This window comes from Pristiophorus japonicus, chromosome 5, assembly GCF_044704955.1.
Source record: "Pristiophorus japonicus isolate sPriJap1 chromosome 5, sPriJap1.hap1, whole genome shotgun sequence".
Taxonomy (NCBI): Eukaryota; Metazoa; Chordata; class Chondrichthyes; family Pristiophoridae; genus Pristiophorus; species Pristiophorus japonicus.
The window spans coordinates 56,967,595-56,991,845 of NC_091981.1; the positions used below are offsets into that span (position 1 = coordinate 56,967,595).

The window sequence follows — 24,251 nt, forward strand, 5'->3', positions numbered from 1 at the left end:
ATTTCACATTAAGTTTGAGAATGACTTGCCCAAGTCCAAAACTAGAGTCTTAAACTTAAATAAAGCCAATTACATAGGTATGAGGAGCGAGGTAACTAAGGTAGATTGGAAAAATAGATTAAAATGTATGGCGGTAGATAAGCAATGGCTAGCATTTAAAGAAATATTTCATAATTCTCAACAAAAATACATTCCATTGAGAAACAAAAACTTCACGGGAAAAGTGATCCATCCGTGGCTAACTAAAGAAGTTAAGGATAGCATCAGATTGAAAGAAGAAGCTTATAAAGTTGCGAAGAATAGTAGTAAGCCTGAGGATTGGGAGAGTTTCAGAAACCAGCAAAGGATGACCAAAAAATTGATAAAAAGGAAAAAAAAAGAGACTATGAAAGAAAACTAGCAAGAAATATAAAAACAGATTGCGAGAGCTTCTACAAGTATGTAAAAAGCAAGATAGTAGTGAAAGTAAACATTGGTCCCTTAGAGGCTGAGACAGGAGAAATTATTTTGGGGATTAAGGAAATGACAGAAACGTTAAACAAATACTTTGTATCTGTCTTCACAGTAGAAGACACAAAAAGCATACCAAAAATGGTGGGGAATCAAGGGTCTAATGAGGGTGAGGAACTTAACGTAATTAATATAAGTAGAGAAGAAGTACTAAAGAAACTAATGGGACTAAAAGCCATCAAATCCACTGGACCTGACGGCCTACATCCTAAGCTGCAGAGATAGTGGATGCATTGGTTTTGATCTTCCAAAATTTCCTAGATTCTAGAACTGTCCCAATGGATTGGAAGATAGCTAATGTAACACCGCTATTCAAGAAAGGATGGAGAAGGAAGACAGGGAACTACAGGCCAGTTAGCCTGACATCAGTTATCGGGAAAATGCTGGAATCCATTGTTAAGAAAGTGGTATCAAGCCACTTGGAAAATCATAACATGATTAGGCAGAGTCAACATGGTTTTATGAAAGGGAAATCCTGTTTCATAAATTGGAGGATGCAACTAGCAGGGTAGATAAAGGGGAATCAGTGGATGTATTGCATTTGGATTTCTAAAAGGCATTCGATAAGGTGCCACATAAAAGGTTATTACACACGATAAGGGCTCAAGGAGTTGGAGGTAATATAGTAGCATGGATAGAGAATTGGTTAATGGACAGAAAACAAAGAGTAGGGCTAAACGGGTCTTTTTCAGGTTGGCAGGATGTATCTAGTGGGGTACCGCAAGGATCAGTGCTGGACCACAGCTATTTACAATCAATATTAATGACCTAGATGAAGGGACCGAGTGTAATGTATCCAAGTTTGCTGACTATATAAAACTAGGTGGGACACTAGCTGTGAGAAGAACACAAAGCATCTGCAAAGGGATATAGACAGACTAGGTGAGTGGGCAGTAAGGTGGCAGATGGAGTGTAATGTAGGGAAGCGTGAGGTTATTTACTTTGGTAGGAAGAATAGAAAAACAGAATATTTTTAAATGGCAAGAAACTTCTAAATGTTGGGTGCCCTCGTGCAAGAAACACAGAAGCTAGCATGCAATTAGGAAGGCAAATGGCATATTGGCCTTTATTGCAAGCAGTTTGAGTACAAGAGTAAGGAAGTCTTGCTACAATTGTACTGGGCCTTGGTGAGATCATACCTGGAGTACGGTGCACAGTTTTGGTCTCCTTATCTAAGGAAGGATATACATGCCTTAGAGGGGGTGTAACAAAGGTTCACTGGATTGAATCCTGGGATGAGGGGGTTGTCCCATGAGAAGAGATTGAATAGAATAGCCGATACTCATGGAGTATAGAAGAATGAAAGGTGATCTCATTAAAACATATAATTCTGAGAGGGCTTGCCAAGGTAGATGCAGAGAGGCTGTTTCCCCTGGCTGGAGAGTCGAGAACTAGGGGGCATAGTCTTAGGATAAGGGGTCGGACATTTAGGACTGAGCTGAGGAGAAATTTCTTCACTCAGAGGATTGTGAATGTTTAGCATTCTCTACCCCAGAGGGCTGTGGATGCTCAGGCTAAGATTGACAGATTTCTGGACGCCAAGGGAATCAAGGGATGTGGAGAAAGTGGAGTTGAGGTTGAAGATCAACCACGATCTTACTGAGGGGCCGTATGGGCTACGCCTGTTCCCATTTCTTATGTTCTTATTTTCCTGCTGCACTTTACCATATTTCTTATGTTCTTATTTTCCTGCTGCACTTTACCATATTTCTTATGTTCTTATTTTCCTGCTGCACTTTACCATATTTCTTTTGCAGATACTTATCTAGGTTCTGTCTCAATAGTTTTTTTTTTGAGGTAAAGCCTCTCATGGTCAAAAATCCCGAGAAGATTCTTCTAAGTTCTATACTCATTCTTCCATGCTTCCAGATATCTCTTAAATCTAATCTTAAACCGTAGATACTTCACAAGCAATCAACTTCGAAAATCTCAATTAGCTCTTTTCTTAACCAAGTTTGTTCCAGTGAAACCCCTCATTTCTTGCTGTAATTTTTTGACTCAAATGCCCCTCATGTAATGGGATGCACAAAGTAGCATGCTATACTCCAACTGTGGCCTAAATCAGCTAAAAGTCACAGGTCTCCTCCAACCTAAAAAAACAAACTAGTCAACAGCTATGTGATGGAGAGCACAGAAAAGAATGAATTGTTTGGTTTAACCTAATCGCAAATTACAAATGCTTGCTACAACTGCACCGTAACATTTTTCAATTACAATATTTTAAAGAATCCTTTACCTTTATCAGAGGCTCTGGAAGAAAAACCACTTGTTGTGGAGATGTTATCATCTTCATGCAGCGAGCCAGAATCTTTAATTTCCTTTACCAGTGAGAATCCTGAACTGCCAATAGGAAATGAAGAGGATGTGGACGGTTGGCAATCGTGTGTTGGAGTATCTATTGTAGCACAATTAAAATGTGCTCGATTGAGAGCTGGTCGCAGAAGCAGCATTTCCGAGAAATTTAAAACAGATTTGCTAGACGGTGTGCTTACTGTAAAGAGTGAGGAGCAAAATACAAGATGTTTTTTATTCATGTCATCGCCAGCTTACAAAGAGACACAATATTCCAACACAATCCTGTTATCATTCTTTTTTCATCTTGCAGATTCTGAGTTATTATTATAGCACTACAGAACTTGGCTTCAAAGTGGGCAGGAGTGGAAAATAAACATCAGGTGATAATATTTTTAGGAGGGACAGAATAGGTAAGGAGGACCAGCAATATTGGTAAAAGAGGGAAGGTATGCTGTAGACAGGATAGATGCACACAAAAAATAAAGAAGGAACTAACTGAGATAATGTGCAGAGAAATTGGCACATGGGGCTGTAGATCAACAATGGGATATTTAAAAAAAGATTGTTAAGTTGCAGAATAAATATACATCATGGGAAGCTACCTCAAGTTTCAGAATGATATGGATAAATAATGAGGTTAGAAAGAAACAAATTGAAGAGGACAGATAGATCTATTTTTAAAATACAGGAATACAAGTGAATAAGAAAAGAGTTTATGAAAGGGATAGGGAAGTATGAAAAGAATCTAAAAAAAATTAGAGAACACATTAAAGTATTCTACAAATACATCAGTAAAAAAGAGATTTGTTAAATGTGAGGAGAGGATAATGAGTTATTAGAGAAGCAGAAATTGGTGTTATTAAAATTACTTAGCAAATACAGTACTTTGCTTCAATGTTTACATAAGAGAAGGATATTGGGGAGGAAGTAAATTCTGAATTGGTTAAAAGTTGGATGACGATATAATTTAAAAAAAAGGAAGAAATGAATAACAATCAGCCAACGTGGATTTCAGAAAGAAAGACCGCGATTGACAAACCTGATGGAATACTTTGAGGAGGTGACAGATATGATCGATGGGGGAATTTTCCAGTGGAAGTTGTCTAGATGGATTTTGAGAAAATATTTGACAAGATAACACAAGGGAAACTATTGGAGAAGATCAAGGAATATGGAATTAGGGGAGAGGGTCACAAATTGGACTAAATCTGGTTAGATAGAGAGTAGGAGTTAAGAGAGAGAAGGTACTAATCTCCAGATTACTCCCGGTGCCATGAGCTTGTGAGTACAGAAATACGAGGATAGAGCAGTTGAACGCGTGGCTGGAGACTTGGTACAGGTGGGAGAGCTTTAGATTCCTGAGACATTGGGACCACTTCTGGGGAAGGTGGGACATGTACAGACCGGATGAGTTGCACGTCAACAAAGCTGGGATCAATATCCTTGCTGGGGGGGGGGGGGGTTGCTAGTGCTGTTGGGGAGGGTTTAAACTAGCTTGGCAGGGGGATGGGAACCTGAGAGTAGATTCAGTAGGGAGGGAAGTAAAGCTAGAATTGGAAAGCAAGAATATAGAAAGTGAATTTGAAGGACAGAGGAAACAAGGGCTAGAAAGTAGTCAACAGGAGGTCTGGCTGTACTAAATAATATATACTTCAATGCAAGGAGTATAGCGAATAAGGCAAATGAGCTGAGAGCACAGATAGACACTTGGGAGTATGATATTATAGTTATTACAGAAACATGGCTAAAAGAGGGGCAGGTATGGCAGCTCAACATTCTTGGTTACAGGATTTTCAGACGGGATAGAGGGGGGTTAAAAAAAAAAAAGAGGAGGGGGCAGTCGCGGTATTGATTAAAGAAACTATTACAGCTGTGAGGAGGGATGACATGTTAGAGGGATCATCAAATGAGGCCATATGGGTCGAACTGAAAAACACAAAAGGGACGATCACACTGTTGGGGTAGGTACTATAGACCCCCAGTGAGAGGGAGATGGAAGAGGAAATATGAGAAGTCCAAAAACTATAGGGCAGTAATAGTAGGGAATTTCAACTATATTAATATTAACAGGGACAAAATTAGTATGATGGGTATAAAGGATGCGGAGTTCCTAAAATGCATTCAAGAGAACTTTTTTTTAGCCAGCATGTAGCAACATGGTGGTTCTGGATTTAGTTTTCAGGAATGAAGCTGGGCAGGGATATCAGTGGGAGAGCATTTAGGTGCTAGTGACCATAATTCAGTTAAATTTAAAGTAGTTATGGAAAAGGGCAAGGATATAACAGGAATAAAAGTTCTAAATTGGGGAAAAGCCAACTTTTGCTAAGCTGAGAGGTGATTTAGCTACAGTGGACTGGAAACAGCTACTTGAAGGTAAATCAGTGTTAGAGCAGTGGAAGGCATTCAAGGAGGAAATCCACAGGGTTCAGGCTAAATATGTGCCAAAGAAAAAGGTTGGGAATTAACAATTTTAAAGCCCCCTGGATGTCTAAGGACATATAGGGTAGGATAAAGAAAAAAAGGGAAGCTTATGACAGATACCGAGGGCTAAATACTGCAGAATCTCTCGAGGAATATAGAAAGTCCAGGGGTGAAATTAAAAGGGATATTAGAAAAGCAAAGAGAGCATGAAAAATTCCTGGCATGTAAAATCAAGGAAAACCCAAAGATGTTTTATAAATGTATTAAGAGCAAGAGGATAACTAAAGAAAGGGTAGGGCCTATTGGGAGACCATGGGCTCAATTTTCCCCAGTGATTTGCACCGTTTTTTGGAGCAGGCTGCTTTTTTTGGCCTAAGTTTAAAAAAAAAGTTTCCCCAGTTCTTTAGGCCAGCATATGCAGCCTCTGCAGAGAAATCTTCTGGAGAGTCAAAGAAATCGGCGCAGGCAAGTGCAGAAGATGCCCAGACAGCAGCAGCAGGAAAGGTAAGAGTGAGGGGGAAAGCAGAGAAGAGGCGGGGGAAAGAGGGGGGACCGGGAGGGAGGCTTGGGATAGGGGCAGGGGAGCGGACCGGGAGGCCATTCGGCCTGGGATAGGGGCGGGGGAGCAGACCGGGAGGCCATTCGGCCTGGGATAGGGGCGGGGATCGGTACCGGTATCGGGAGGGGGGAGACTTTAATAATTGGAGGCAAGTTGCTGCAATATATTTTAATGTGTTTTTAAGTTGATGCAATGTGTTTTAATGTGTTGTAAGCTGGCTGTAAGTTTCACTTTCCAGCCTCAGCTCGTGTTGTGTCCATGGTTACAGTGGCAACCCAACTAGGGGACAGGTTAGGCTGCGCCAAAATTAAGAAATCCAACGGGGAAACTTAGAATATTTTTTTGCCATACTCGGGGGCCCCCAAAAAAACGGGTGTAACTCTTCAAGTACGCCACAAAAAAGCTGAGGAAAATTGAGCCCCATGAGGGTAATCTGTTTGTGGAGGTGGAAGACATAGGTATGGTTCTTAATGAATACTTTGCGCCTGTTTTCACAAAAGAGAGGGGCGATGCAGACACTGCTATCGAGGAGGAGTGTGAAATATTAGATGAAATAAACATAGTGAGAGAGGAGGTATTAAGGGGTTTAGCAGTTTTGAAAGTGGGCAAGTCCCCAGGCCCAGATGAAATGTGTCCCAGGCTGTTAAGCAAAGCAAAAGAGGAAATAGCAGAGGCTTTGACCATCATTTTTCAATCCTCTCTGGCTTCAGGTGTGGTACCAGAGGACTGCTAATGAGTTACCTTTGTTTAAGAAGGGAGAAAGAGATAGTCCGAGTAATTACAGGCCAGTTAACCTAACCTCAGTTGTGGGAAAATTATTGGAAAAAATCCTGAAGGACAGGATAAATCTACATTTAGAAAGGCACGGATTAATCAGGGACAGTCAGCACGGATTTTAAGGGAAAGCCATGTCTGACTAACTTGATTGAATTTTTCGAGGAGGTAACCAGGAGGGTCAATGATGGCAGTGCGTATGATGTAATGTATGGATTTTGGCAAAGCTTTTGATAAGGTCCCACATGGCAGACTGGTCACGAAAGTAAAAGCCCATGGGATCCAGGGCAAAGTGGCAAGTTGGATCCAAAATTGGCTCAGAGGCAGGAAGCAAAGGGCAATAGTTGATGAGTGTTTGTGACTGAAGGGATGTTTCCAGTGGAGTTCCGCAGGGCTCAGTACTGGGTCCCTTGCTTTTTGTAGTATACATCAATGATCTAGACTTGAATATAGGGGGTATGATTAAGACGTTTGCAGATGATACAACAAATAGGCTGTGTGGTTGATAATGAAGAAGAAAGCTGCGGACTGCAGGAAGGTATCAATCAACTGGTCAGGTGGGCAGAACAGTGGCAAATGGAATTTAATCCAGAGAAGTGTGAGGTAATGCATTTGGGGAGGACTAACAAGGCAAGGGTATGGTAGGACACTGAGAAGTGTAGAGGAACACTAGTGCATGTCCACAGATCCCTGAAGGTAGCAGGCCAGGTAGAGAAGGTGGTTAAGAAGGCATACGGAATGCTTGCCTTTATTAGCCGAGGCATAGAACACAAATGCATGGGGGGTATGCTTGAACTGTATAAAACACTAGTTAGGCCACAGCTGGACTACTGCGTGCAGTTCTGGTCACCGCATTACAGGAAGGATGTGATTGCACTGGAGAGGGTAGAGGAGATTTACGAGGATGTTGCCAGGAGTGGAGAATCTTAGCTATGAGGACAGATTGGATAGGCTGGATTTATTTTCCTTAGAACCGAGGAGGCTGAGGGGAGACCTCAATGAGGTGTATAAAATTATGAGGGGCCTAGGTATAGTAGCTAGAAAGGGCCTAATTCCCTTAGCAGAGGGGTCAACAACCAGGGGGCATACATTTAAAGTAATTGGGAGATGGTTTAAGAGGGGATTTGAGGAGAAATTTCTTCACGCAGAGGGTTGTCGGGGTCTGGAACTCACTGCCTGAAAGGGTGGTAGAGGCAGAAGCACTCACCACATTTAAAAAGTACTTGGATGTGCACTTCAAGTACCATAACTTGCAAGGTTACGGACATAGAGCTGGAAAGTGGGATTAGGCTGGATAGCCTCTTGTTGGCCGGCGCGGACACAATGGGTCGAAATGGCCTCCTTCCGTGCTGTAAACTTCTATGATTCTATAGGAGTTAAGAGCAGTTTCTCAGTGGTTGGAAGTAGAAGGCAGTGTCCGTAAGATTTCTGTTCTGAAACCGTTTCGGTTCACGGTGTACTTCAATCAAAGAGCAAGTTATTAATTAAATGGAGAAAAATTGCAAGTGCTGCAGTACAGCGGGACCTGGGGGTACTTGTGCATGAAACACAAAAGGTTAGTATGCTGGTACAGTAAGTGATCAGGAAGGCCAATGGAATCTTGGCCTTTATTGCAAAGGGGATGGAGTATAAAAGCAGGGAAGTCTTGCTACAGTTATACAGGGCATTGGTGAGGCCACACCTGGAATACTGCATACAGTTTTGGTTTCCATATTTATGAAAGGATATACTTGCTTTGGAGGCAGTTCAGAGAGGGTTCCGGAGATGAGGGGGGTTGACTTATGAGGAAAGGTTGAGGAGGTTGGGCCTCGACTCATTGGAATTCAGAAGAATGAGAGGTGATCTTATCGAAACGTATAAGATTATGAGGGGGCTTGACAAGGTGGATGCAGAGAATGTTTCCACTGATAGGAGAGACTAGAACTAGAGGGCATAATCTTAAAATAAGAGGCCGCCCATTTAAAACTGAGATGAGGAGGAATTTCTTCTCTGGGGGTTGTAAATCTGTGGAATTTGCTACCTCAGAGAGCAGTGGAAGCCGGGACATTGAATAAATTTAAGACAGAGATAGACAGTTTCTTAACTGATAAGGAAATAAGGAGTTATGGGGAGCGGGCAGGGAAGCGGACCCGAGTCCATGATCGAATCAGCCATGATCGTATTAAATGCCAGAACAGGCTTGAGTGGCCGTATGGCCTACTGCTGCTCCTATTTCTTATGTTCTTTCTGATTTGGATATAGGGCTGCAGAGAGTGGTGTCCAAATTTACAGATTATTGGAGCCATTTTAAATAATTCTGAGAACCAAAGGAAGCTGCAAATGGCTATAGATAAGATAGTGGAATGCACAAAAAAAATGGCAGATGGAAGTCAATGGCAGAAGAATTTGGTAAAAAAATAATAATAATTTGAATGGGAGAAAGCTGGATAAAGAATCAGCAGATGGATTTGAGAGCTCAGATTCACAATATATTAAAAGCAGCACCTCCAGTAGATAAAAGCCATACATAACACTAAAGGAATACAGGATATTATAGCAAGAGGTAGACAATATAAAAGTTGAGATGTAACGGTGAGCCTATATAAAACTTTAGGAAGACCATAGTTGGAGTACTGAGTGCAGTTTTGGGCTTCAGCTATGGGAATATGTTTGGGCAATGAAGAGGGTACAGTGTAGATTCACTCGGATATTGTCTGGTATAAGGAAATACAATATAGGTTGAGCGTCCGAAATCTGGAAACCTCGGGACCGAGGCCGCTCCGGATTCTGGATATTGCCGGATTTTGGAACGTCTTTCCCTGAGCTGAGGTAGGTGGGGTCAGGCGGCCGAGGTAAGGGGGTGAGGTCGGCCCGCCGAGGTAAGGGGGAAGGTGGGGGAGAGCCGGGGCCGGGGCGAGGTCGGGTCGCCGAGGGCGGCAAAGTTGTGACGAAGTCAGGGCGGGCGAAGTCGCGGCAAAGTCGGGCTTGAAGGTCGGGCCGCCGAGGTGGGGGGAGTCGGGATTTCGAAACATTTTCCAGTTTCCGGACAACCTTGCCACGGATCTGCCTAGTGTCCAGATTCCGGAACATTCCGAATTTTGGAACTCCGAATTTCGGACGCTCAACCTGTACAATGAAAGCCTTGAAAAAGTTGGTTTGTTCTCATTAGAACAGAGGAGATGGGGGTGATTTGTTATGTGTTTAAATTGACGAAGGGATAGAACAGAATAGATAAGAGAAAAAGACCATTTTCACACATTAAGTGGTCTAAAACAAGAAGACATAGACAACAAGATTACATTTAAGAGATTTCGGATGGAGAACAGGAGAATTTTTTTGCATTGTGTTATCGGAATGCAGTACCAGACACAGTGATTGAAGCAGAGACCATGCCCAACCTATAAGAATAAGTTCGATCAAGCATTAAACTTTTAACTTGGAAATACTGTTTTACTGACAAGCAGCAGAGTAAATGTGCAATCGTAATTAAACAAAACTATAAGTTCAAATGGATCTGACACAAATGCAACAAGCAAAATTTAAACCCTTAGTAGCTTTCACTGCTGAAAAACGGGTCCGGTTTCTTTAAATGGGGACGACCTAACTTTGTGCGCAGCAAAAAGGGCCACCACTGCAGGGGAAGATTCTGCTCACATTTTTTAAAACCTTGCTAGTGACTCCTTCCTTGTTCTCCAAAGGAATGTTTTTCTCGGAGAGAGAGATCTCTAAAACACCCTTTCACTGTGCAATGTTGTCCATTCTACTGGCAGAAGGACTTAACCCGAATGCACGACTTGCTGTTGGTTTGATGGACCACCGCTGTGGCCCTGGCCTACAGCGTGAAGGTTAGAGTTATTAAACATCAGATTCTTGATCAACGAGGGAAAAAACACAATTTGCTTAATACTCAACCAAGAAAATATCTAAACCTTGTGTCATCTAAGCTCTTTTTCTTAAAGATGGACTGAAGGGTCTTCTCTATGGAATTATGCAGCTATCCCATCTGACCAAGTTGGCTCATTTCCATTACAGTAATGGAAATCGAATAACCACATTTATAACATTTTATTAATTCTGATTCATTAAGTACATCTAGAACTAACATTTCTTTACGGGTCACTTTGTACATTCCAAAGTTGATTGTCATGCATTTAATTGTATATCTACCTGCTGCATTACTGGCTGGTGGTGCTGGGTTATGCCTTCCATTATCAAATGGTGGTGTCTTATTTATAAGGACTGGATCATTTTCATGATTGTCTATCGATCTTTTTGCTTCAGCTGGTTCTGACTTAGAAGCGTGCCCGAAGTATTTCTGCAGCCATCCAGGTACTATATTCTTCACAGTGTCCGTAACTCTGCCAATGATTCCCTGTAGGTAAATTTTTTTATAACACTAGATTAACAATCACCATTTTCAATTTATCTTTCTCTGTTTAAAAATAAGTCACACCGAACTGCTCAGGTTCTCAGCCCCAAGTTCAACCGGTTATCAATAATTCCACACAAGGGGATAGTTGAAAGACCAAACAATTGCTAAATTGACAAATATAGAGGCAGCATGAACTGATTAATCATCTGAGTGAGGGTGACAAACTCATGAGTTGTGAATTTATGTATACGCATAGCCTCCCAAGTTAAGTTATTTAATATATCAAGGTTTGCCAGAATTTTACATTTGCAGAAGGTTTGAACTGAAAATACTAACATCTGAAGCCTCAAATGTAGCTGTCTTGTTATTTCCACTGAAATTCTATCACATGCTATAAGGGAAGAATAACATGTTCCAGTCATGAACAGATCATAGAATCATACAACACAGAAGCCGGCTATTTGGCCCACCGTGCCTCTTATAAAGAGCTATTCAATTAATCTCATTCTCCTGCCCTTTCTCCATAGCCCTGAATTTGTTTCCCCTTCAAGTATTTATCCAACTCCCTTTTGAAAGTTATTATTGAAGCTGCTTCCACCTCCCTTTCAGAGTGAATTCCAGATCATAACAACTCGCTGCATAAAAATATTATCTTCATCTCGTCTTTGGTTCTTTTGCTGATTACCTTAAATTTGTGTTCTCAGGTTACTGACCCTCCTGCCATTGGAAACAGTTTCTTCTTATTTACTCTATCAAAAGCCTTCATGATTTTGAACATCTCTAGAAAATCTTCCCTTAACCTTCTGTTCTGAAGAGAACAACCCAGCTTCTCTCATTTCCAAATAACCAAAGTCCTGTAGCCCTGGTACGATTCTCACAAATCTCCTCTGCACCCTCTCCAAGGCCATAACATCCCTCCTAAACTATGGTGCCCAGAATTTGACAATACTCCACCTGGGGAATAACCAGTGATTTATAAAGGTTTAGCATAACTTCCTTGCTTTTGCACTTTATTTATAAAGCCAACAATCCCATATGATTTTAAAAGAAAACAGCTGTCTTAACTTATCCTGCCATCTTTTAAAGATTTGTGCATGTATACCCCTAGGTGTCTCTACTCTTGCACCTGCTTTAAAATAGTCCCATTTAGTTTACATTACTTCTCCTCATTCTTCCTACCAAAATGCATCACTTCACACTTCTCTGCATAAATATGCACCTGTCATGTGCCTGCCCATTTCATCAGTCTGTCTATGTCCTCCTGAAGTCTAATACTTTCCTCCTCACTGATTACTGCATTTCAGTTTCGTGTCATCTGCAAACTTTGACATCAGTGGTTCCAATACCGACCCTGGGGAACACCAGTGTATACATCCCTGGAGTCTGAAAAACAACCATAAATCACTATTCTGCCTTCTGGCTCTTAAATATTGTATCCACGCTGCCACTACACTTTGAATTTTGATAACAAGTGTATTAGGTGGTACTTTGTCACAGGGGTTCTTAACCAGGGGGCGCGCAAGAAGGTTTCAGGGGGCCTGCCAAAAATACCATACCTATGCACTGCCACTTTCACCATCTAAACAGCAATATGTCCTCCACTTCCCGCACTGCTGCTAGTAAAATTCAACTGTTCAGCTGATTTTTTTTGGCCTTCTTTCAGCCACCGTCTCCTCGGCCTAGACTGCGCATGCGTAGTGGTAAATGTAACAGTAGCAGTGCTGCTGATGTTTGGCCGCTTTTGCGGCTTGTGCGCACTGTGCAGTAGCATGTTAGCGGCGCCAGAGATGGACAGCAGCCCTTCAATGAGCAGGTAATGCAAGCGAAGCGGGCCTCAACAGGGCTCGATTAAAACGGTTCAGTGCTGCGCGTACGTTCAGGATGGGAGGATGCCGTGTTCCTCGCGATCCGGCTTTGATCCACAGGCGATTGGGCCACACTCACGGCAGGAAAGGATTTGGAGCAATGTCGGGCGTCAGATTTATCATCAAGGAGTGAGGCAGATTGCAGCCCCTCTCAATACATGAGGCGTTGTTTAATCATCAGTGGTGCCCACAGTAAGTCACCCACATGTTTGAACCAATATGAGTGACTCACTCCTAATACACAAGATTCACAAATCTCTTTGTTGCATCATTTTATAACTTTATCTCCCTTCCACAATGTAGATGTTGCTTTTTTTGATTTTCATTGGTAAAGCTCCCATGTATAAACTTTCCCACATACAAGCAGGTACTGTACAAGCAAGTAAAATACTGTGAATGCTGGAAATGTGAAACTAAAATCAGAAAATGTTGGAAAACACTCAGCAGGTGTAGAGAGAAACAGCGTTAACGTTTCAGGTCGATGACCAGTTCTAATGAAAGGTCATCAACCTGAAATGTTAAATCTGTTTCTCCCCCACCCCCGATGCTGCCTGGCCTGCTGTGCATTTCCAGCATTGGAATTGAGAATTGTTGCTCAGCACCAGCAACAAATATCACATTAAGTAAAACAAAAATTATGAATATATATGTTTAATTGTATAACTACATTTTAGACAGAAAAAATACTTGTGTAATGTTACAAGGGGTCCGTGCAATTTTTGAAACACAGGAGGGGGCCTCAGAAGCAAAAAGGTTGAGACCCCCTGCTTTATCAAACACCTTTTGAAACTCCATATGCACAAAATTGGAAGTCCATACACACAATAGGTAGATGACGAACAGAAAGATTAACACAATAACGCAAGTCCAAGTGCAACCCTTTTTATAACAGAATTCATCCAACCCACCTAATCTCCCGAGAGATTCTACACACTTGCTTTCTGTCTCCCCTCCCCCGTGAACTGACGAATCAAGCAAATTGAAGATTAATCTACTCTAAAAATCATGTATGCTCGACTAACTGCTCCTTTGCCATGACATTGCATGGTTCCAGAGGCTCAGGAACTATCATATTTCAAACCACATTCAGCATCAGTAGTTATATTTGCAGACCTTAATTAAATTCCTAATAAGATATTCATCTAGTTCTCTTTTAATCAACATATTTATCTGCAGGTCAATTTCACACAACTTGTATGTGTGTTGGGGGTAGAATTTATTCTAGGTTATACTGGAGGCTCTTTAGTTTTATATTCATATCCAGAAAATTGTGCATTGCTTGCATCTATATTATCCACTCCTGTCTTAAAAATATAGATTGTATCCCAGCTTAAGCTTTTATCTAAAGAAAACTGTTGTTTTAAGTCTCTTTCTTCATAACATAAACCCCCAACCCCACCATCATTCTGCTTGTTCTTCTGTAAATCCTCTCCAATGCATCAATATGCTTCTGAAGGTAAGGTGCCCCAAAACAAACTTGGCTTCACCAAAACTATATAAATGTAAAACCTTTGGTGGAGGTGACATCACCATGAGCAGTATAAAAGAGTATGCCAAAGTGCCCAAGTGAAATGGTTGCAACAAACTACTATAAGCAACTCCATGATTTGAGTTTTACATTTTAATCTTTGACATGAACAATGCAGTCAGTGAATGGCAAGCAGAGTACTGTTGAAGAGAAACAATCAATACAGGTTGAATGCCCGAAATCCGGAAACCTCAGGACCGAGGCTGTTTCGGATATTTCCGGATTTTGGAACGTCTTTGCCTGGGCCGAGGCAGGTGGGGTCAGGTAGCCAAGGTAAGGGGGTGAGGTCGGCCCGCCGAGGTAAGGGGGAAGAAGGGGCGGGGGGGGGGGGGGGGGAAAAGAGAGCCGGGGCGAGGTCGGGTCGCCGAGGGCCGGCAAAGTTGTGGTGAAGTCAGGGTGTGCGAAGTCGGGGCTGGAGGTCAGGCCGCCGCAAGGTCGGGCTGTCGAGTTCGGATTTTGGAAAATTTTCCAGTTTCCGGACAACCCCGCCACGGATCGGGCTGGTGTCCGGATCCCGGAACATTCCGAATTTTGGAACTCCGGATTTTGGACGCTCATCCTGTTCTTCTAGATAAGTTTATTCCCATTGGAAGAACAGCACGGCAACCTCTAATAATTATGAATGTTGCTGTACTGTTCTTTATAGGTGTCATCAAAAACTCCCAGGCATCATTCAACAGGCTTTGGGAGCTCAGCATTTTGTGTTCACGAGTGATAGCCCAATAAAACACAAAACAAAGCGGAACATACAAAGTTTAGGAAGCAAAGTAAAGTACCCTTGAATCCAAACAGAACAAGAGTCTTATAATAATGTGATAGAATTAGTCAAATTGCGCAATCGAGGAAACTATTTTGCTCAGAGAAAATGTCATCACAGCTGTCAGGGCAATGGCAAGGCGGGCTCTATACCTAATCACATCTCATTCCTTTCTTGCTTTAGTGTTTACCTTCAAAGTGCCAACCACGACTTCAAGGTGAATTAATTAATACAATCCATACAAATTACCACACTAAATGTCTGACTAGTTTCAAATTATTAAGATATACAAGTGCACAATGGTATTTGTATTTAGTACAGAGGCATTTCAAGTGAATACAATTTCTTTTTCAAAAAGGGACCATTTCTTTCTTACAATATCTAGGATGGCTCTTTTGTGTTTATCCATACTATGTATGCACGCATGTACGGTGAATTATCAGATTTTGTAAAATGATGGCTATTCGTACAAAACTAGTAGTGCAGCACATTTGATGTACGAAAGCACTGGGCCAGAGTGGCAAGGTACAGGTTTGCATTCGCAACTTCGCAAAGTACTCAAATGCAAAGGCTAATTTAGCTCACCCTTTTGACTGAGGAACACGTAGTTGTCAAAGATAAAGAGGTGGAAAAAGTGGTAAAAAAGTTATAAAAAAAACGGCATGAAAAATGCTCGAGAAGCTGTTCCCAGTTAACATGATGTCTGTTCACAAAAGATCTTTTAACAAGCCTCAAAATACAACCCATGGTATTCTAACATTTTAAAACATCAGGGTAAGAAACAAATTTCAGTGCTACCACCATTCTAGCTTTAATTGCAGCAAGTAAGATTCAGAATCATTGATCATTTTACTTTTCATTCTGATACACTAGATACGAGAGATTCTGCAATGCTTTCATAACTGAAATGAAACCCCAAAAATGTCTGTGAAACACAAAGATTGTCTACCATCCCTTCCAAAAAGACATTAGGATTCCTTTAAATGCTTGAACAAACAAGAAAAATTAGTTCTGTATCTGCTCCGTACAATGTCTGATCTAAAGAGTTCAATGCTGTTGCTGGGTGCCAAAGATTGATAAGTGTGCCATTTCCCAGCTCTACAATTATTTACCTGTATGAGAAAAACTCTGCAAAATAAATTTCAATCACATCAGGTGCAAGACCAAATGTACCCATAAGATATGCAGAGATATGACAGGCCATGCATCAGATTGCGCAGCTACTTTAAAAATTAGTTGGGTTGCCCAACTAGACAAATATCCCCAGTGCTCCAATTATTATTAAATGCACCCTGGTGAAAGTGCTACAATGGCCCAAAGAACAGATCTAACTAAGAAAGAAAACTCAACAGCACTTAGAATCGCAAAAAAGCCAGTGGAAATTTCTTGAGTGTCAAGCATTCACATTAATAATTTTCTATTCATAAAGTCCCACAATAGGGTGGGTTTCAACACCTCTCTCGCACTCCCTGAACAAATATGACTCATAAAATGGTGGGGGAAGTAGTAAAGTTCCATTTCTATTTATTTGATTTTTTAAAAAATTAACCATTAATCAGCTAAAAAAAAAAAGTTCAACATGTATACTACTTTGGGTTTTGTTCTTGTGTGATAGGTCCATGGACAAGTCAACAGATTTCTTCTTCATCTATACCTGTCTTTAAGTCAGTAAGTACACATTGCTCTTGTTCGTGATAGGATAAGTCTCAAGAAGGGCATCAATTTCAGTGTGCTTATCATTAATTGATGTGCTTATTTTTAAAAGGGACCATTTTACCAATAAAAACAGCATTCTCAAATCGTGCTTTTAATAAAAGTCACTTGAGAAAGATTGCTAAACTGGTTAGAATAAACTGCTCCACGCCTTCTTTATAATGAACAGCTCTGTTTCTCATCACATCTCTAAAGCACTGTCATAGCTTTAATTTTTTTTTTTAAGTACCAATGTCACCAGATTTGTTTAACGATGCATGGAAACTTGACACTGTTGGTGTTATACTGTTCAAAGTCCCAGTGACAACACTGCATTAATATGGTCGCTGGACAGCGAGTGCACCTCTCATTTCTTCTGAATGCCAAGTAAGTTGTCCTAAATGCTTTTCTTCCTCCCTGCATCCTCTGTTAGATTTATTACACCATCTCTTACTTTAACTCATTGTTTACTCAAACTTGACTTTGTGGATTTCTTTACCTTCTTCAGTCTATCCTGTCCTAAAATACCTGGGCTTTTAAAACCATTCTTGGTATCACCTAATCCCCATTCAACTTAGGGAGCATCTAAGAATGAGGCTTTTCAGCCTGGATAGGAAGCAACCAAGAGGCAAACTTATAAAAGTATATAGCAACTAGAAAAGCAAATGCAGAACATCAGTTCAAACCAAATTGTGACAATAGAACAACAGGACACAGGTTCAAATGAGTAAAACCATTTATGAATGATACAGGATGGTGTTCACAAAATGATTAACACATGGAATAAACTTCCAGGTAAGGCATTAAACAATTGCATGTTGTAATAGTGAGACTGGAAAGACCTTATGAAGGAATGATCCAAGATGAACCTCATCTGTAATAGTCTTATAAAGTATAGCCTTTAGCCCTCCGCCTATGTTACTCAATGAAAATATCACCTGTAATGCAGAAAACTCAACAACCTGCACTTATACAGAATTTTTAACATAGAAAAAACATTCCAAGGTGCATCAGAGGTATAAGGCAAAAATGAACCTAAGCCAAAGAAGCAGATATTAGGAGGAAGTGACTAAAAGCTTGGATGAAGAGCAAGGTTTTTAAGCAGAGTCTTAAAAAAAAAGAAGGGGGGGGGGGGATGTTGTGGAAATATTATGTGGAGCTTCGGGCCTAGGCATCTGAATACACAGCCACCAACGGTGGCACAAAGTGAGGGGGGTATGCACAAAAAGCCGGTTCAGCGGACTGGAGAGCTTAATGGACGAGGGAAAATGTCAGACTGAAGGAGGTTACAGAGACAAGGAGCGAGGCTATAAAGGAATTTATAGATGAGAATTTTAAATTTGAGGTACTTTAAGATAAGATGCCAACGTAGGTCAGCACGGCTAGGCATGATGGGCGAGAGGAACTTAGCACAGGATAGGATACAGAAGGCAGTTTTGGATGGGCTAACATTTACAGAGGACAGAGGATGAGAGGCAGGCTTGAAGATAATTGGAAAAAAAGGTGACAAAGCCATGGATAAGGTTCAGCGGCAGAGCTGCTGACACAGGGGCGGGCAATGTTACAACAGTGGAAGTACGCAGTCTTTGTGATAGAGAAAATATAGTCAGAATCTCAGCTCAGGGTCGAAAAGGATGCCGAGGCTGCTGTCAGTCTGTCTCAGCCAGTGGATGGGAAATGGAATCGATACCTGGGGACTGAATTGGAACTGGAGCCCCAAGATGATGGCTTCAGTGTTACCGAAATTTAGCTGAAGGAAGTTGCCTCTCATCCAGGTCAAGCAACACAGAGGCAATAAAATGGTCGAGAAAGGCGTTGGAGAGTTAGAGCTGGGTGTTTAAACAAGTAGAAGCTGACCCCATAATCTGTGGATGATGTCGCCAAGGGGCAGCTTGCAGATAAGAAAAAGGAGGCAGCCACAGATAGATCCTCAGTGGACTGTGGAGTAATGGTGCGTGAAGAGAAGCCATCGCTGGAGATACTCTGGCTATGATCGTATAGGTAAGAGTGGAAACAAACAAGGGTAGTCCCTTTCACATAGGACTTGAATTTTATGGGCCTTGTGTATTCCTGATTTCCTTCCCTCTACCATTGGCGGCCAAACCTTCAGCTGTCCCAGCCCAAGCTCTGGAATTCCCTCCAAAAACTTCTCTGCCACTCCTCCTTTAAAGCACTCCTGAAAACCTACCTCTGACTAAGCTTTTAGTCACCTGTACAAATATTTCCTAGTGCTGGTGTCAAATTTGATTTGATAATACTCCTATGAAGCATGCAGGATGTTTTACTAGGTTAAAGTTGTATGGTTACTAACCAGCATTATTTTAAGAGCTGTAAGCCTGTACCTGCGCAAAGAATTTGCAGCATACCAGTGCACAGTCAATGGTTGGTCGGCCCAGAATCAAAACGATAAGCAAGAAATCCGAAGGGAAAAATTGAGTGGATGGCAACAACAAAGACAAGAGGTGGTGAGTCTATAATGAAAAGTACGGTGAGGTTCAACTGTGCAGACAGTGTATGCAGTGAGAGTATCCATAATCCTCAAAGTTGGACATAGCTACACACCGTACAGGTGTAGCACATGCAGACCCATTATATATACACAACAGATAAATGTACATACAAAAGCAAAATACCATGGATGCTGGAATCTGAAATAAAACAGAAAATGCTGGAAATTTCAGCAGGTCAGGTAGCATCTGTGGAGAGAAACAGAGTTAACGTTTTGGGTCTGTGACCCTTCGTCAGATAATGTACATATTGCTTTTAAGTCATAAAAATTAAATTCTTTCTGGGTATCAAAAATGTCAATGTGGCTGCAACATCCGAGTCCACAAGGATTCAGGGATAATTTTCTTTGGTTAACATAAGCATATATTAGAGCCTATTGTTATGTAGCGCTTCCACTTTTATAAGCAATCCAAGGCAACCATTCACAATAATATAGAACAGAAGGGCAACTGTTCTGTTTAATTGTTCCATTCAGAAATAGGTCAAGTAAAAAGGTTTGATGGAAATCGATATCTGAGCACCTCTAATACTAGATATGTAACAAATTTTCAATACCACGGTTTTTTGGGGCGGAAGGGAGATCTACAATGCAATCAAAATATTTTTACAAATTGAAATCATGCATACTTTACAATGGATAAAAATTTAAAAAGAGATCCATTGGCGACAATTTGGTACTCCAGGTCTAGTCAGTGCGCCAAGTCCGCATGTCAAGACGCAGCTGGGTCCCCCAAACATAGAGAAGGAAACATCGGATAAAATTTAAAGAGAGCAGAGACAAAAATCGTGGGGTCGCAAGAAATAAGCTTTAACACAAAAAAAACAAAAGGAAACGTTATGAAAGGTCGTATTTAAAGGAACAAATCGATCAGCTCCGCGCCAAAATTCCCCATGGCGGCACACTATAAGGACTGAAAAACGGGGACGAACCCGAGGGCCTGCGTCGAGAGGGTCAGAACAGGACCGGGAGATTGCGGGGGGTCAGGCGGAAGGCCGTGCAAATAGAGAGAGACAGAAAGCCGTTCTTAACGCCAGCGATCATAATGCAGCCCGGGCCACCGGAAGCGAGGAGCAGCCGACGGGAAGCACACGAACAGCATTTATAATAAGTAAACACAATTAAATAAACCCTGGCGAGGATCCGGCAGGTATTACCCCTTCTTCGGCTGCATCTTGTCTCCCACGCCCCGGCCTGCGTTCACCGGCCGGGCCCGAGTTGATCCCGACTCCTCGCCGGCAAGGCCGCCGAACCCAGCACTAGGCCGCGGCTCGCGCACACCGCCTCAGCCGAAGGCGAACCTCGCGCCACCTCGCACTGCCGCTTTATTAATCGAACCGCAGCTTGTACTTGACTTTACCTGGTTTTTCGCGTACGGTTTGCTGATGATGTGGTGTCTTTTGCTTCGGATTTTACCGCCGCCTCCTCCACCGTGCGCCGCCGCCATGTCGGAATCGGTCCGGCTGCCAGTCGCTCGCTAACTCTGCGCTCGCGCCGCTCTCTATCTCCTAGCAGCCGTGTCCGGGAGGGGGGCATGGGGGAAGGGGGTTTCCACGCTCCAACGTCACGCTCACTCCGCGTTCTGACCTCTTCAACACGCACTTCACATCCCCGTCACCCGCGCACGCAGGCGCTCTCCCTCCGGGGTTTTTCCTTAACGCACGAAGTGCGCCCAAGAGCAAACGTGCGCTACCCCGCGTCATCCTGCAACCTGACGCTCCCATTGGCTAGGCCGAACAAACGCTCCGCAAAGCATCAAGGGAGCAGAAGAAAGTACGGCGCATGCGTTGGTTGTCCCCCCCCACGCCACAGAAAGGAAGAAAAGTTTTTCATTGACTGCTGGTGGAGTAGCACTGTGGCTCTTTCCAGGACGCCTCTGCCTGAGCTATCGGCTTGTACTCCTCTGTAAGCCGTATGGAACTAGACGGCTAACGAGCCTATGCTGAAGATTAGTGCTTTGTTCAGCACTTAAAATCATAGAATGGTTACAGCACGGAAGGAGGCCGTTCGGCCCGTCGAGCAACTGCCGGCTCTCTGTAAGAGCGCTTCAGCTAATCCCACTCTCCTGCCCTTTCCTCGTAGCCCTGCATTTTTTTTCCGGTACTTATGCAACTCCCTTTTGAAAGCAGTGATCAAGTCTGCATCCACCAACCTTGCAAGCAGTGCAGTCCAGATCCTAACCATTTGCTGTGTAAGAAAGGTTTTTTCTTGTGTTGCCTTTGGTTCTTTTGCCAATTACCTTAAATCTGTGCCCTTTGTGTTCTCGACCCTTCTGCCCATGGGAACAGTCTATCTCTACTCTGTCCAGACCCCTCATTATTTTGAACACCTATGAAATCGTCTCTGCTGCACAGAGAACAACTCCAGCTTCTCCAGTCTATCCACGTAACTGAAGTCCCTCATCCCTGCAATCATTCTTGTAAATCTTTTCTGCATCTCTCTTCAGTGTTGTTGGTGGGTGGGAGGTAACAACTATACGGAAATAAATTGAGACTGTTCATCTTGTTGAAAAGTCAAGTATGTTTTGTCAACTACTGATGATTTGGGTATTCTAGACTAAAATCAGTCAAAGTTTTTTTTTAAAAAGCAAAGCAATACCTAGAAAGAATTACAAGTCTAAAACAAAGTATTGGAAACACAACAAGAGCAGCAATAGAGGGACTATAATTTAGGCTCTGCTGTCCAAAATGTTACCTTGTCATCTTACATTACAACTGACGGCACTTCCAAAAAATACTTCATTTGTTACAAAGTGCTTTGGGATGTCCTGAGGTTGTGAAAAGTGGTATATAGAATGCAAGATCTCTTATCTTTACAGATGCTAACTGACCTGTGTGATTCCAGCATTTTTTTTGTCTGTCTTTGGTTGCAGTGATCATTGAGTTCTAATTGTCAATCTCAAATTCCTATTAAAAGCAAAATACTGCAGATGCTGGAAATCTGAAACTGAGACAGAAAATGCTGGAAACACACAGGTCAGGCAGCAGCTGTGAACAGAAGAGTTCACTCGGTTCTGATAAAGGGTCCATACCTGAAGCATTAACTTGTCTGTTCTCTCTAACAGTAGCAGTTAGCTTAACAACTGTTGTCTGGAAATTACTTAAAGTCTATAATTTAAGGTGAGAATGCCTGAACATTGTGAACATTTTCAGCTGATCAGAGAGATTTCGGTCATGCCTGATGAATCCGATTGAATTTTTTGAAGAGGTGATTAAAGTAGTGGACAGGGCAATATCTATGGATGTTATTTATGTGAACTTCCAGTTGATAAACTCCAGCATAAAAGACTGTTAACTAAAGTTGAAGCTCATGGGATTAAGGGCAAATAATTGGCTGAGTGGCAGGAGACAGAAAGTAGGGATAATGGGCAGGTCCTCTAATTGGCAGGATGTGATTGGTGGTGTTCCACATGGATCTCAGAGAATCATAGAAATTTATGGCACGGGAGGAGGGCATTTCGGCCCAACGTGTCCGTGCCGGCCGACAAAGCTATTCAGCCTAATCCACTTTCTAGCTCTTACATAAGAATTAGGAACAGGAGTAGGCCATCTAGCCCCTCGAGCCTGCTCCGCCATTCAATAAGATCATGGCTGATCTGGCCGTGGACTCAGCTCCACTTACCTGCCCTCTCTCTGCAACCCTTAATTCCCTTATTGGTTAAAAATCTATCTATCTGTGACTTGAATACATTCAATGAGCTCGCCTCAACTGCTTCCTTGGGCAGAGAATTCCACAGATTCACAACCCTCTGGGAGAAGAAATTCCTTCTCAACTCGGTTTTAAATTGGCTCCCCCGTATTTTGAGGCTGTGCCCCCTAGTTCTAGTCTCCCCTACCAGTGGAAACAACCTCTCTGCCTCTATCTTGTCTATCCCTTTCATGATTTTAAATATTTCTATAAGATCACCCCTCATCCTTCTGAACTCCAACGAGTAAAGACCCAGTCTACTCAATCTATCATCATAAGGTAACCCCCTCATCTCCGGAATCAGCCGAGTGAATCGTCTCTACCCCCTCCAAAGCCAGTATATCCTTCCTTAAGTAAGGTGACAAAAACTGCACGCGGTACTCCAGGTGCGGCCTTACCAATACCCTATACAGTTGCAGCAGGACCTCCCTGCTTTTGTACTCCATCCCTCTCGCAATGAAGGCCAACATTCCATTCGCCTTCCTGATTACCTGCTGCACGTGCAAACTAACTTTTTGGGATTCATGCACAAGGAACCAATGGTAGAGCAGTGGAGGCGTGTCCTGCTCAGTTGGAGCTGTGAGCAGTGAGAGGAGCAGCTATCAACCTTAGCTCCTGCCTGGAGAGCCCTGAGACCAGCCCAGGAAGAGAAGGAAGGAAGGGGCTTCACCACCAACTTTCACCCAGAGGGAGAGGAGGAAGCAGAAAACATTTAACAACAATTTACCACTTCTGCAAAGAGTTGGAGAGAGGGGGAAAAACCAACAACAAACATCCAGTGTGGAAGGAGGGAGACTCTACCATTCTACAGGTGGGTGTATTGGTGCAGTCCCAAAAAGACTTTGTTGAATCGGTGGGGGGAGGAAAGAAGACCACTGAGGGCCAGAACATCGCGGGGGGTGTGTGTGTGTGGGGGCCTTGCTACAACTAGGCCCCACACACAACTGAACCCCCCGCTCCCCAATTGCCTAGCCTGGGATAGCTGGAGCTACCAGGCTGAAGATTTTTCTTAATCACCCTATTAAACATCATGAGGAGTGTGTGCCTGGTGGCTCGAGCTGCCCCAGGTGAAGACATCTTCTCCCCTCACCTGAAGACCAACCCAAAGACTGTGTTTTTGTTTTGCCATCTGGGGATTGCACCCACCCACAGCTGCGAGGGGAGACCTGCCCTCGCAGTTTCCCCCCCCTTCCCACCCCCCTCTCTCTTTCTCTGTTATTCTCTGTTTCTCCCCTCTCTCTCTGAGACCCCTTTCTCCCAAATTAATTAAAAAAAAACAATTGAGACAACTGAGCAGAGGGAGCAA

The 24,251-nt window shown here is 42.6% G+C and overlaps 1 protein-coding gene across 7 annotated transcripts in view; it reads right to left on the bottom strand.

The window, feature by feature from the left end:
* Positions 1 to 20,906, bottom strand: part of nup153 (nucleoporin 153) — an 87,986-nt gene extending 67,080 nt beyond the window's left edge. For 6 of the 7 annotated variants that reach the window (XM_070880650.1, XM_070880649.1, XM_070880648.1 and 3 more), the window contains exons 1-3: positions 20,619 to 20,906; positions 10,706 to 10,910; positions 2,747 to 3,001 (exon numbers count right to left, since the gene is read on the bottom strand). In XM_070880650.1, the coding sequence (XP_070736751.1) occupies positions 2,747 to 3,001; positions 10,706 to 10,910; positions 20,619 to 20,705 (547 nt within the window). In that variant the 5' untranslated portion in view covers positions 20,706 to 20,906. Of the gene's footprint in view, positions 1 to 2,746; positions 3,002 to 7,766; positions 7,827 to 10,705; positions 10,911 to 20,618 lie in introns of those variants that run through there. The other variant, XM_070880651.1, reaches the window with a different exon arrangement.
* Positions 20,907 to 24,251: the final 3,345 nt, after the last annotated feature.